Here is a 13,275-nt window from a genome sequence, read left to right as displayed (position 1 = left end):
AAAAAAAAAAAAAAAAACAAACCCTAAATGAAAGATCTCCACGAGTGAGATCCCAGTGGAAAGAACAGGTCATCAAAAAAAGGAAGTACCTTTCTCTGAAGGGAGGAGAGAACTTCCACTTTAACTACGACCTTGTCTAAATGTGATCGGAGTCAGTGAACTCAAAAGGCTTCCATAGCCTTGGCAGCTCATGACAGGTGCCTAGGGTGATTACTGACACCATACACAAGAGTGTCAAATTGTTAAGTCAACAACAGGAGTCACTGTGCACTTACTCCTCATGTAGGATCTCTGTCCTTAATGTGCTGTACATTGTGATTTAATGCTATAACTAGTACTCAAACAATATTTTTCACTTTGTGTTTCTGTGTGGGTGCAAACTGTTGAAATCTTTACTTAATATATGCTAAACTGATCTTCTGTATATAAAGATAATTGAAAATAAATCTTGATGTGAATGGAAGGGGAGAGGGAGTAGGAGATGGGAGGGTTGTGGGTGGGAGGGAAGTTATGGGGGGGGGAGCCATTGTAATCCATAAGCTGTACTTTGGAAATTTATATTCATTAAATGAAAGTTTTTTTTAATGCAAAAAAATAAAAAAAAAATAAAGTTTATTTTATTTATGTGAAAGAAAGAGCTACAGAGAGAGGTAGAGACAGCTCCAGAATCCCATATGGGCACCAGTTCATGTTCCAATCCAGCTCTCTGCTTTTGCCTGGGAAGCAGTGCTTGGGCCCCTGCATTCATGTAGGAGACCCAGAAGCCAAAGAGGCTTCTGGCTCCTGGCTTTGGATTGGCTTACCTCCAGCCATTACAGCCACTTGGGGAGTGTGCCACGGATGAAGAACCTTTCTCTCTGTCTCTCCCTCTCACTCTGTAACTCTCTCTCTCAAACAAACAAAATCTTTTTTAAAAAAGTATGAAAATAAATCACCAGTACCCATATCATGACCTAATTTCTCTTTATTATTTGTTTTATATATAAAGTGGGAAAATAACTTACCTAAACAACAGGATCTGGGTAAGAAGACATTGAATTCTTTCTGTATTTTATTCAGTTATTCATTCAACAAAGTGAATTTTTTAAGCATTTTTTTTATTTGACAGATAGAGTTAGACAGTGAGGGAGAGAGACAGAGAGAAAGGTCTTCCCTCCATTGGTTCACCCCCAAAATGGCCGCTACAGCAAGAGCTATGCCGATCCGAAGCCAGGAGCCAGGTACTTCTTCCTGGTCTCCCACACGGGTGCAGGCGCCCAAGCACTTGGGCCATCCTCCACTGCCTTCCTGGGCCACAGCAGAGAGCTGGACTGGAAGAGAAGCGGGACTAGAACCCAGTGCCCATATGGGGGGATTAACCAAGTGAGCCACGGCGCCAGCCACTCAACAAAGTGAATTTTAAGTGCTAAGTACTCACATACATAAAAACACAGATCTGAGAGGACGTCTGCCTCATTAGGTTTTACTTTTCTTACCTGTAATTCCAAGGTTATATCAATCACTTAGTCTGTTTTTTGTGATTTATTTTATTTCTGAGAAAGAGAAATTTTCCACTTACTCTTGTACTCTACAAATGTATGCAATAGCCAGGGGTGGGCCAGGTCAAAGCCTGGAGACCAGAAATCATTCTAGAGCTCCCACATGAGTAGCAGAGCCCTAAGTATTTGAGCCATCACCTGCTGCCTCCTAGAGTGCACTCTGACAGCTGAATTGGAAGCAGAGCCAAGAATCAAACCAGGCACTGCAATATGGGATGGAGACGTCCCAAGCAGTGACTCAACTGCTGCACAGACCATTGCCCCTCGTTCATGACTTTATTGCTGTATGTTGTCCATATGGTATTGAATTTTCACATAGAAGGATTTTTTCTTAATACAAAGATTTTTGGCCGGCGCCGCAGCTCAACAGGCTAATCCTCCACCTATCGGCGCCGGCACACCGGGTTCTAGTCCCGGTCGGGGTGCCGGATTCTGTCCTGGTTGCCCCTCTTCCAGGCCAGCTCTCTGCTGTGGCCAGGGAGTGCAGTGGAGGATGGCCCAAGTGCTTGGGCCCTGCACCCCATGGGAGACCAGGAGGAAGCACGTGGCTCCTGCCTTCGGATCAGCGCAGTGCGCCGGCCGGGGCGGCCATTGGAGGGTGAACTAACGGCAAAGGAAGACCTTTCTCTCTCTCTCTCTCTCTCTCTCTCTCTCTCACTGTCCACTCTGTCAAAAAAAAATTTAAAAAAAAAAAAAAAGATTTTTACCAGACTAAAAAGGAATCGAGTTTCAAAGAGATGAAAAACTCTTTAGAATTAATCTTAGAATCAAAGAAACAATATTGCCACCTCAGATGCTGGTCTTCTACCTTCAAAATTTCAAATCCTGCTTCTTAGAGTACATTTTTAGAGTACTTTCTGAACTTGGTGCAAGGATTAATCTCTTTATGAGACAAGCCTTAGTTGCTGAAAAATAAAAGTACATGTGGTAGTGAATAATTGGTGGCATAATTTTAGAAAAGCATTATAAGGCATGTAAATCATGATCAGTTCTTTTTAATATACCATGTAAAAATAGATAAAATAAAAGTTGTTATAAACATTACTACACATGTTTACATACATGATCACACAGATGCTCAGAATTGTAAATTAAATGGTAACTTTTATCTCTATTTGGTGAGCTTATAGTAGCACCTATCATTGGGATCTAGAGTTCCTTGTTATTGGCTGGCATATAAAAGTGTATCAATGAATATAAATTACCCCAAAGTAGTGACACACAAACTTAGAAATACAGTCATTGACATTTCTAAATACTGTATAGTCATAATCACTAGTAATGTTCTGATTAATAATATTAAAATAAATTTCAATAGTTTGTTAACACCATATAGTAGAATTTTTCTTACATGGTTGTATTATCCAAATTAGGCAGCCTGAACTACTGAAGAAGCACATCTTAAATCACTTACTTTTGTTAATATGTCAACCGAATTTTCACAGATAAGTCCAACCAAAGGGAAAAAAAAATGCTTTAGAATTATGGTAGCTAAAAAGACGAAGTAGGCAGTAAATCAAGTGGCCAGAAGCCTTAAACCTGAAAGAATTCATTAAGAAATTATCAATGGTAACATCACTTCAAAATGGACTGTCATGTTGCCTAGCCTTTTAAATTTGACTGTAGAGTTATATGGTTTAAGAGGACTTTTCAGGATTCAAAAATGTTTAGCTTTCTAAAATGTGTTGTTTCTTCTTTAATCATTGAAAGCAAAAAGACAAAAATTAATGTGTGATGTAGACAAATAATGTAAGTTAAAAATGGTTATAAGATTTCACACATGAAATGGGGCAAGTGAGATTGAAAATGGACCTTACAAGCACTGTATCATCTTTGCGTTTAGAACTGGAATTCTCTGGTTTCTAATTTTTATTTAAGGATATTAGCTGAAACTGCAAGCCTTTATTTTTATAAATATTACTTGTTTGTTTTGTATTTTAAGTGATTTCTCTTTCTTAGTACAGGTTGACTTTTACCAAGGAATGTGAGTACTAAATAATGTTTCTTTTTTGCTTTAGGTAAAACTTTAATCAAGAAGCTGACAAAAAAGGTAAGAAAAATATAGGGGTTTTGGTTTGTGGTAAAATAGAAAATTAACTTTTATAAGCTCAAATGAAAGATCTTAATATGTGTATTCAAAGGATATCCAGGATGCACTGGCAGGAATCCAAACAGCCGGTCGTGGCTCAACATTTTTCAGAGACCTCGGCGATAAAGGTAATTGTGATTTATTGTTAAATTTCTAGGTACGTGTTGTTGTATTTAACTGAAATAATATTAGGGAGTAAAGGGATAAGATTTGCACCACGTTATTTAGTAGGTGTTTTTAAAATATACATTAAGTGGGAGATAACTTTCTCCAAACTCAGCAATTAAAGATAAATTCTTAAAACATTGATGTGAATTAAAACCTAAGGAGAGAAGGAGGCAGAGTAAAAATAAGAAGATCAGAGATAAGTTTATAAACTAAGAAATAAGTGAGTAGGAAGATGAGAAGGCCTACAAAAGACTCAGAGGAGCACCAACATTTAAGCAAGTTAACAGAGGTGAGAGATATCACAGCAGAATGATCAGAGAAGTGGCAGAAACCAGGATAATGTTATCACGGTAGCCAAGAGAAGGTCTTAGAGAAAGAGAAAGTTGTAAAATTTTTAAAAGTCAAGCAAATTAAGAGGACTGAGTAACCTAAGGACTGAGTACTCCCCGTTAGTTTTGGCAGCAGGAAATGCTTGACACTCCAACGGGAACATTTCAGGGATGTGATCTGAAACCATTTGACAGTACTTGGATAAGTGATTGGAAACAGAAGAAAATCAAGTGTAGACTATTTGAAAGACCAGGACATGAGGAGAGAGTGCCAGGACATGAGGAGAGAGTGCAGGAGTTGAGGCTGGCAAAAGCCTGGTGAATACTGGCTTATTTTTGGTGGAGAGATTTGACCATGTTTCTTGGTAATCAAAAGAAGAGGTGGAAAATAGGAAGTATGAATAGGAGAAAATCCTGGAAGATGGGAAAGAAGGGATTGTCTTCAAAGCACTAGTGGGAGGATCAGCATTCCACAAGGTTAAGGACATTTCCATTCTATCAGAGTGTAAGGAGGGGGACCTGTGTTGTGTGGTACATCCAATATCAAAGTGCTGGTTGGAGTCCCAACTGCTCTACTTCTATCCAGTTTCCTGCTAATGCACCTAGGAAGGCACCAGAAGATGGCCCAAGAACTTAGGCCCCTGCCACCCTTGTGGGAGACTAAGATGGAGTTCCTGACTCCAGGCTGCAACTTGGCACAGACCTTGCTGTTGTGGCCATTTGGGGAGTGAACTAGCTCTCTCTCCCCACTCTAGTCTCTGCCTTTAAAATAAATAAATATTTTTTAAAAAGGGAGCACAGGCAGTCAAAGCCAAAATTAACATTTGGGATTGCATCAAATTGAGAAGTTTCTGTACTGCAAAAGAAACAGGAAAGTGAAGAGACAACCGACAGAATGGGAAAATATATTTGCAAACTGTGCAACTGATAAAGGGTTGATAACCAGAATCTACAAAGAAATCAAGAAACTCCACAAGATCAAAACAAACAACCCACTTAAGAGATGGGCCAAGGACCTCAATAGACATTTTTCAAAAGAGGAAATCCAAATGGCCAACAGACACATCAAAAAATGTTCAAGATCACTAGCAATCAGGGAAATGCAAATCAAAACCACAATGAGGTTCCACCTCACCCCAGTTAGAATGGCTCACATTCAGAAATCTATCAACAATAGATGCTGGCGAGGATGTGGGGAAAAAGGGACACTAACCCACTGTTGGTGGGAATGCAAACTGGTTAAGCCACTATGGAAGTCAGTCTGGAGATTCCTCAGAAACCTGAATATAACCCTACCATTCAACCCAGCCATCCCACTCCTTGGAATTTACCCAAAGGAAATGAATTTGGCAAACAAAAAAGCAGTCTGCACATGAATATTTATTGCAGCTCAATTCACAATAGCTAAGACCTGGAACCAACCCAAATGCCCATCAACAGTAGACTGGATAAAGAAATTATGGGACATGTACTCTATAGAATACTATACAGCAGTCAAAAACAACGAAACCTGGTCATTTGCAACAAGATGGAGGAATTTGGAAAACATCATGCTGAGTGAATTAAGCCAGTCCCAAAGGGACAAATATCATATGTTCTCCCTGATTGGCGACAACTAACTGAGCACCAAAGGGGAAACTTGTTGAAGTAAAATGGACACTGTGAGAAACAGTGACTTGATCAGCTCTTGTCCTGACGGTTGATGTACAATGTAAGACTTTATCCTTTTTAGTATTTTTTTTTTGTTCTAGTACCATTGGTTGAACTCTGTAATTAACACACAATTATTCTTAGGTGTTTAAATTTTAACTGAAAAGTGATCCCTGTTAGGAATTTGGAAAACATTATGTTGAGTGAAATAAGCCAATCCCAAAGGGACAAATACCACTTGTTCTCCTTAATAGGTGACAACTAACTGAGCACCAAAAAGGAAACCTGTTAAAGTGAAATGAACACTATGAGAAACGGTGACTTGATCAGCCCTCACCCTGACTGTTGATGAGCAGCTTAATATGTTATCCCTCTTAGTATTTTTTTGTTGTTGTTTGTTCTACTTAATACTTTTGGTTGAATACTGTAATCAATACACAATTCTTCTTAAGTGCTGAAACTTAACTGAAAAGTGATCGCTGTTAAATATAAGAGTGGGAATAAGAGAGGGAAGAGATGTGCAATTCGGGACATGCTCAAGCTGACTTACCTCAAATGGTAGAGTTAGAAACATACCAGGGGATTCGAATTCAATCCCATCGAGGTGGCATGTACCAATGCCATCTCACTAGTCCCAGTGATCAATTTCTGTTCACAATGGATCATAATGATAGGACTAAGAACCAAAGGGATCACATAAACAAGACTAGTGTCTGCAAATACTAGCTGATAGAATAAAAAAGGGAGAGAATGGTCCAACATGGGAAGTGAGATACACAGCAGACCCATAGAATGGCAAATCTCCTAACAGCACTCTGGCCTCATAATCAGCCCTTAAGGCATGCGGATCCAGCTGAAATGCCCATGAGAGTATTTCAGGCATGGAAAGCCAAGACACTCTTGGGGGGGGGGGGACCTAAATGAAAGATCTCCACGAGTGAGATCCCAGTGGAAAGAATGGGTCATCAAAGAAGGAGGTACCTTTCTCTGAAGGGAGGAGAGAACTTCCACTTTGGCCATGGCCTTATCTAAAAATGATCAGAGTCAGTGAACTCAGGGGGCTTCCATAGCCTTGGCAGCTCATGACAGGTGCCTAGGGTGATTACTGATGCCATAAACAAGAGTGTCAATTTGTTAAGTCAACAACAGGAGTCACTGTGCACTTACTCCTCATGTAGGATCTTTGTCCTTAGTGTGCTGTACATTGAGATTTAATGCTATAACTAGTACTCAAACAGTATTTTTCACTTTATGTTTCTGTGTGGGAGCAAACTGTTGAAATCTTTACTTATTGTATGCTAAACTGATCTTCTGTATATAAAGAGAATTGAAAATGAATCTTGATGTGAATGGAAGGGGAGAGAGAGTGGATAAGGGGAGGGTTGCGGGTTGGAGGGACGTTATGGGGGGGGAAGCCATTGTAATCAATATTCTGCGCTTTGGAAATTTATATTCATTAAATAAAAGTTAAAAGAAAAAAAAAGGGAGACAATGGCTGTTTGAGTATTTTATTCCTGTATACACATTCAGGCAAGTTGAGCCAGGGAGATTGGTGTTGCCTTGATTTTCACCATAAAGCAGAGATAATAGGACTGAACTTGTTAGAGAAAGGAGAAAATATGAAGTAAGTATTGTGGTACGGAGAGAATACTCATCAGAGAAACAAACAGTGCTTTCTAAGAAATCTTAAAGAACCAGTACAGACTACAGATCATAAAATAGAGGGCAACTATGTGATTATTCTCCTATAGCCTACATGTAAGAATACAAATGCTGACAGTTATATTAGGCTTAGGATTTTGCTAGGCAAATAGGTGAAAAAGTCATGAGCTATGGAAATTAAGAATGTTGAGGCTATGAAAGGGTTTAACTAATTAGCCATGAAGTCTAAGCAAGATGATAGAAGTGAGATAAAAAGAAGGAAGTAGGAAGAGAATGGCAGATGAAATGAAAAGGTAGAATGGTCAAGAGAGATAGTTGTCAGATTAAAAAACAGATGTAGTGGGAGTCCAACAGTAGAGAAACAACTGTGGTCATAGAGTAGGGATCTGAATTTATAATTTCTGAGTTGAAGTACTTGCAGGTGATTTCAGGGTTCTGGGAGCAATTGGGAAGTAAATGTCTAAGTAAAAGTAGGTGGCACAATTAGTGAAAGTATCAAACAACTGAGAGATGGGGTATTGCATATGCATGTCAAAATCACCTAGGATTATGACTGAGTCGAAAGAAAGTTAAATAGGTACTGAAGTCTCAATAAATGAGATATTTAGAGGAAAGTTTGATGGGCAACCACTAAGAAAGTTGATCTGTGTAAGTGGCCTTAGCCTCAAAGGAGCAGAGGTTTATAAAAGATGTTAGAAGAGAAAAGGTCTGGAATTAGCATTGGAGTGGAAGAAAATGAGTAACCTCCACTTGATAAGTCTTCAAAATACCAGTATCCTTGATAGAGAACCATCTTGAGACAAGGCAAAATTAAGCATAAGGTGCATAGGTAAAAGATGTTTACTGTGGTATGAGAATTTCAGAAAGCATAGTGCACATTTTAGGTATAAGTAGAGGAATGGAAGATTATTGAGTCAGGAGAAATGAAACATGGTCCAGCATGGGCATATGTAATAAAAGAGGAAAGGGAGGGTTGGCTGCTGAGGGTGGTCACATATAAGCCTAAGAGGCAATCAGAGCCCAAATCATGTATGAGGAGACTTCAAAAGGTTTGTGATAAAAGGAACTAAGGTATAAAAATATCAGCTTTATTTCTCAACAAAAGTGCCATCAAGTTGAAGACACTTTTCATGAATGATAATAACAGATATTTAATCTATCTCTAAAGAACTAAAAATCCTAGGAATTTAACCATGTCCATGCCGTCTTTTTTCTATTAACTGAAGAAAAGTGGTGCCCTTTAAAGATTTTTTTTTTGATAGGCAGAGTTAGACAGTAAGAGAGAGAGACAAAGAGAAAGGTCTTCCTTTTCTGTTGGTTCACCCCACAAATGGCCACTATGGCCAGCGCACTGTGCCAATCTGAAGCCAGGAGCCAGGTGCTTCCTCCTGGTCTCCCATGCGGGTGCAGGGCCCAAGCACTTGGGCCATCCTCCACTGCCTTCCTGGGCCAGAGCAGAGAGCTGCACTGGAAGAGGAGCAACCAGGACAGAACCGGCGCCCCAACCAGGACTAGAACCTGGAGTGCCAGCGCTGCAGCGCAGCATGGCAGTTAGCCATGACACCGGCCAAGAATTTTTTTTTTAAGATTAGGAAATAAAAACAAGTCAGAAAGAGATAAATCAGGACTGTAATATGGATTAATGTTTTCCCATTAAAACCTTCACAGAGCTTTCCTTGTTTGATGAGAAGAATGAGTAGGAATGTTGTGAAAGGTATCTGGTGAACCTTGCTTGGGCATTTTTCTTCTAAAGCTTTGGCAAACTTTCTCAAAACACTCTCCTGATAAGCTGATATTACCATGCTTTTACTTTCCAGAAAGTCAATAAGCAAAATGCTTGAGCATCCAAAGTGTTGTTATGACCTTTGCTCCTGATGGTTCTGCCTTTGCTTTGGACCAGATTCACCTGTTAGTAGCCATTGCTTTTGTTGCACTTGGTCTTCAGGATTATACTAGTAAAACCATGTTTCATCTCCTGTAACAATTCTTTGAAGAAATGATTTATGGGCCAGCACTGTGGAGCAGCAGGTTAAGCTGCCCCCTGCAGCACCTGCATCCCATATGAGCCCCTGCCACCCAGGTTCTGGCTTCTGGCTTCAGCCTGGCCCAGCCCTGGCCATTGCAGCCATTTGGGGACTGAACTCTTCCTTTCAAATAAATAAGTGAATCTTTAAAAATTATTTAAATTCTTGAACGTTCTTGTTTAAATTTTCCATTGAAAGTTCTGCTGTTATCTCAACTGTTCTAGGTGTAACAATTTTGGTATCTGATGGTTTGATCCACTTTAAATTTTTCAGTCAGAATTGTAAGATGCTTAACCGAGATGTCTATGTTATTGAGTTTTGTTTTTGCCACTAATCCTTGGTCTTTTTCAGTTAGGGAACAAACAAAATTAATTTTTTCTTCCCAAATTGATGTAGATGGTGTCTCATTGTAGCCTTCATCTTCAGCATTGTCTGGCCACTTCTTAAACTTAGTTACTGATTTGTAACTGATTTCTTAGTAGCATTGCCCCTGCCACTCTATCATAAAGCATCAGTTATTTCTCAGTTCTTCCTTGCAAGTTTCACCATAAATTTAATGTTTGTTCCTACTCAATTTTAGCATAATTCATGTTGTTGTTTGGGGCTCTTTGAGTTTGATGTCTTATCCTTCTAAGTTCCTCAAACTAGATCTTGTTAGATGTATGGTAACAAGTTAGTATGAGTTTATTTTGGTGCAAACTTTTGAAACACATAGTTTTTTTTTAATTTATTTTTTAAGGAATACAAATTTCATAAGTACAACTTTAGAAATATAATTGTTCTTCCCACCATAACAACCCTCCCACCCACACTCCCACCCCTTTCTCTACTCCCTCTCCTCTTCCCAGTCCCATTCTCCACTAAGATTCATTTCCAATTATCTTTTTATACAGAATACCAACTCTATACTAAGTAAATATTGCAACAGTTTGCATTTGCACACACACACAAACTGTTTGAGATCTTGTTTTAGTGTTAACTCTCAATAAAACTCATTAAGGACAGAGGTCCTGAAGGGGGAGTTAGTACACTGTGACTCCTGTTGTTAACTTAACAATTAACACTCTTATATATGATGTCAGTGACCACTTGAGGCTCTTGAAATCAGCTGCCTCGGCTCTGGAAGCCTTTTGAGTCCACAAACTCTATCAGTATTTGGACAAGGCCATAAGCAAAGTGGAAGTTCTCTCCTCCCTTTAAAGAGCAGGACATCCTTCGTTGATGGCCACTTCTTTCCACTGGGATCTCACTCACAGAGATCCTTCATGGAGAACATTTTTTGCCTCAGTGTCTTGGCTTTCTGTGCCTGAAATGCACTCATGGGCTTTTCAGCCAGACCGGGAAGCCTTAAGCTGTGTCTGAGGTCAGAGTGTTACTTAAAACGATTGTCATTCTATGAGTCTGCTGTGTGGGCTGCTTCCCATGTTGGACATTCTCTCCTTTTTAATTCTATCTGTTATTATTACCAGGCACTTGATCCTATTTATATGATCTCTTTAACACTTAATCCTATCTATATGTTCACTTTATTACTTAATATGATCACTTTAACAATTAAGATGGCATTTTTACCACCAAGTTTAATGTGATTTGGAGTCCCATGACAAGTTTTTAAACTGTACCCTTAGAAGTGAGTCCATAGGAATGTATGCAGAACTATACAGCTTTATAGTTAAAAATCCCAGTGTGGTCCGAGAAGATGCATGGTATGCTTTTAGGAGTAGAGCCATTGATGTTAGAGTATAAGCTATGATTACAAAGGAATAAGGCCCCAAGTGGGCTAGACAGAGTCTAGAACAAAGGACAGAGTCATTATTGGAGGACCTAAGAAAGGTGCTGTCTAAGCTATGAATAAGTTTTCTGAATAAGAGGCCAATAGAAACTGACAGAAGAGGCCTGATAATAATCTGGTGGGCTTTAATGCCTTGCCAGTTATGAGGCCCAGACCTATCTATCTCTTCACATGAAGTACATCTAAGGGAGGAGTGAACCTCCTTGGGAAGGCACCCTGTTGACTTCCATTATCTAGCTGGCATGAGAGGAGAGCTGGCCAAGTGAAGGCAGGTGGCATCTCTACAAGGAAATTTACAGTTCTGCTGCCAATGTTGCTGACCCTACTTAGCTGTCCCCTCAGCAGTGGTGGGTAATTTGAAAGCTCAGACAAGTGAAGGGCTCTTTAGCTTAGAGCCGGCAAGGTCTGTGGTTCTGACCTGAAGTCCTTCAACTCTAGGGCAGTTCCGTTTCCAGTGACCCAACTCTTGGCTGGCAAAGATGCCAGGGCTCTTCATAAACTGACTTCTGCTGAATCCCTGGCTTTCCATATAAACCGATACAGTGGACTGGCCTGTTGGATCTCCTTGATGGCAGATCCCTGTGCAAAGCAGCCATTAATTGGCCTGCCACCTATCTTTACATTGCTTCTGCTGCCTAGCTTTCTTTTCCTCCTGGTTTCTGATAAAGCAGACAAGAGGATGCAAGTCAAGGAGGGTGCTCAAGTTCTATCTCTAATCTGTGGTGGCCTAAACTAGAAGTCTATAGTCACAGGCATGTTCTTATAGTGGTTTGTCTGTGAGGTAGACAATGCCCATGAGGAAAGATATGTCCTCACTTTAAAGCTTTCTCTCCCTTTGTTTGGAGGTTTTGCCTGTTTCCTGCACCCATGGTGAAGTAAATCTAGCCATGAAATCATAATTTAAGCTCTCATATTGGCTATGCTATTATTGCAGAAAATGTTAGCCATCCTTTTATAAGATCCTAAAATCAAGCTGTACATCCTGGAGAGTCCCTCAGAATAGAGTCAGTTTACCTTCTTGAAGAGAATAAAGAAATGAGGGGGAAAGTGAGGCTTCCCAGATTGCTTACTGACAATAACAATGTCAAATGAAAACTTAGCAAGCAGTTTCAACTGTTAAATAACAACTTATGAAAACATTTACTGGCAGGTCCAATACCTTCTGCAAATTTTAAGAATACAGGAATTTGGAAACATCTCTTAAATATCTAACATGATGTAGCTTGTTAGACCAGCAAACTCAAGCACAAACAAGTAAGAACATTTTTAGTTCCTTTCTACCAACAAATTTTGATATTTTTGTTTTCTTTTTCTTCTTTTTTTAAAGATTTTATTTTATTTATTTGAAAGGCAGTTACAGAGAGAGTTAGAGACAGAGAGAGAGGGCTTCCATCCACTGGTTCACTCCCCAGATGGCTGCAATGGCTGGAGCTGAGCCAATCCGAAGCCAGGAGCCAGGAGCTTCTTCTAGGTCTGCCACGTATGTTCAGGGGCCCAAGGACTTGGGTCATCTTCCACTGCTTTCCCAGGCCATGGCAGAGAGCTGGATCAGAAGTGGAGCAGCCGGGACTCGAACCAGCGCCCATATGGGATGCCAGTGCTTCAAGGCAGTACTTTAACCCTCTTGTCTCCCTTTAAATCTCTTAACATTTTTTTAAAATAACCAAATGCCCTATAATTAGGTGCATATATGTTTATAATTGTTACATCTTCCTGTTGAATTGATCCCTTAATCATTACATAGTGCCCTTCTTTGTCTCTTTTAACAGCTCTGTCTTAATGTTCATTTTGTCTCTCTTAACAGCTTTTGTGTTAAAGTCTATCTAATGTTAGGATAGCTACACCAGCTCTTTTTTGGTTTATGTTGGCATGGAATATCTTTTTCCATCCTTTTACTTTCAGTCTGTACACATCTTTGTTGGTGAGATGTGTTTATTGTAGGCAGCAAATAGATGGGCTTTGTTTTTGAATCCATTCAACCAGTCTATGTCTTTCAACTGGAGAGTTGAGGCCATTTACATTC

General features: G+C 39.7%; 1 protein-coding gene across 1 annotated transcript in view; it reads left to right on the top strand.

Moving 5' to 3' along the window:
* The window catches only part of MICU2 (mitochondrial calcium uptake 2), a 158,596-nt gene that overhangs the window by 52,046 nt on the left and 93,275 nt on the right, over nucleotides 1-13,275 (top strand). The window contains exons 3-4 of the mRNA XM_070049155.1: nucleotides 3,557-3,588; nucleotides 3,680-3,755. Of these exons, the coding sequence (XP_069905256.1) occupies nucleotides 3,557-3,588; nucleotides 3,680-3,755 (108 nt within the window). The remainder of the gene's footprint in view (nucleotides 1-3,556; nucleotides 3,589-3,679; nucleotides 3,756-13,275) is intronic.

This window comes from Oryctolagus cuniculus, chromosome 9 (genome assembly GCF_964237555.1).
Source record: "Oryctolagus cuniculus chromosome 9, mOryCun1.1, whole genome shotgun sequence".
In the NCBI taxonomy this organism is placed as follows: domain Eukaryota; kingdom Metazoa; phylum Chordata; class Mammalia; order Lagomorpha; family Leporidae; genus Oryctolagus; species Oryctolagus cuniculus.
Note: the sequence above shows the minus strand (reverse complement) of the source record. Positions and strands in the feature narration are given on the sequence as shown.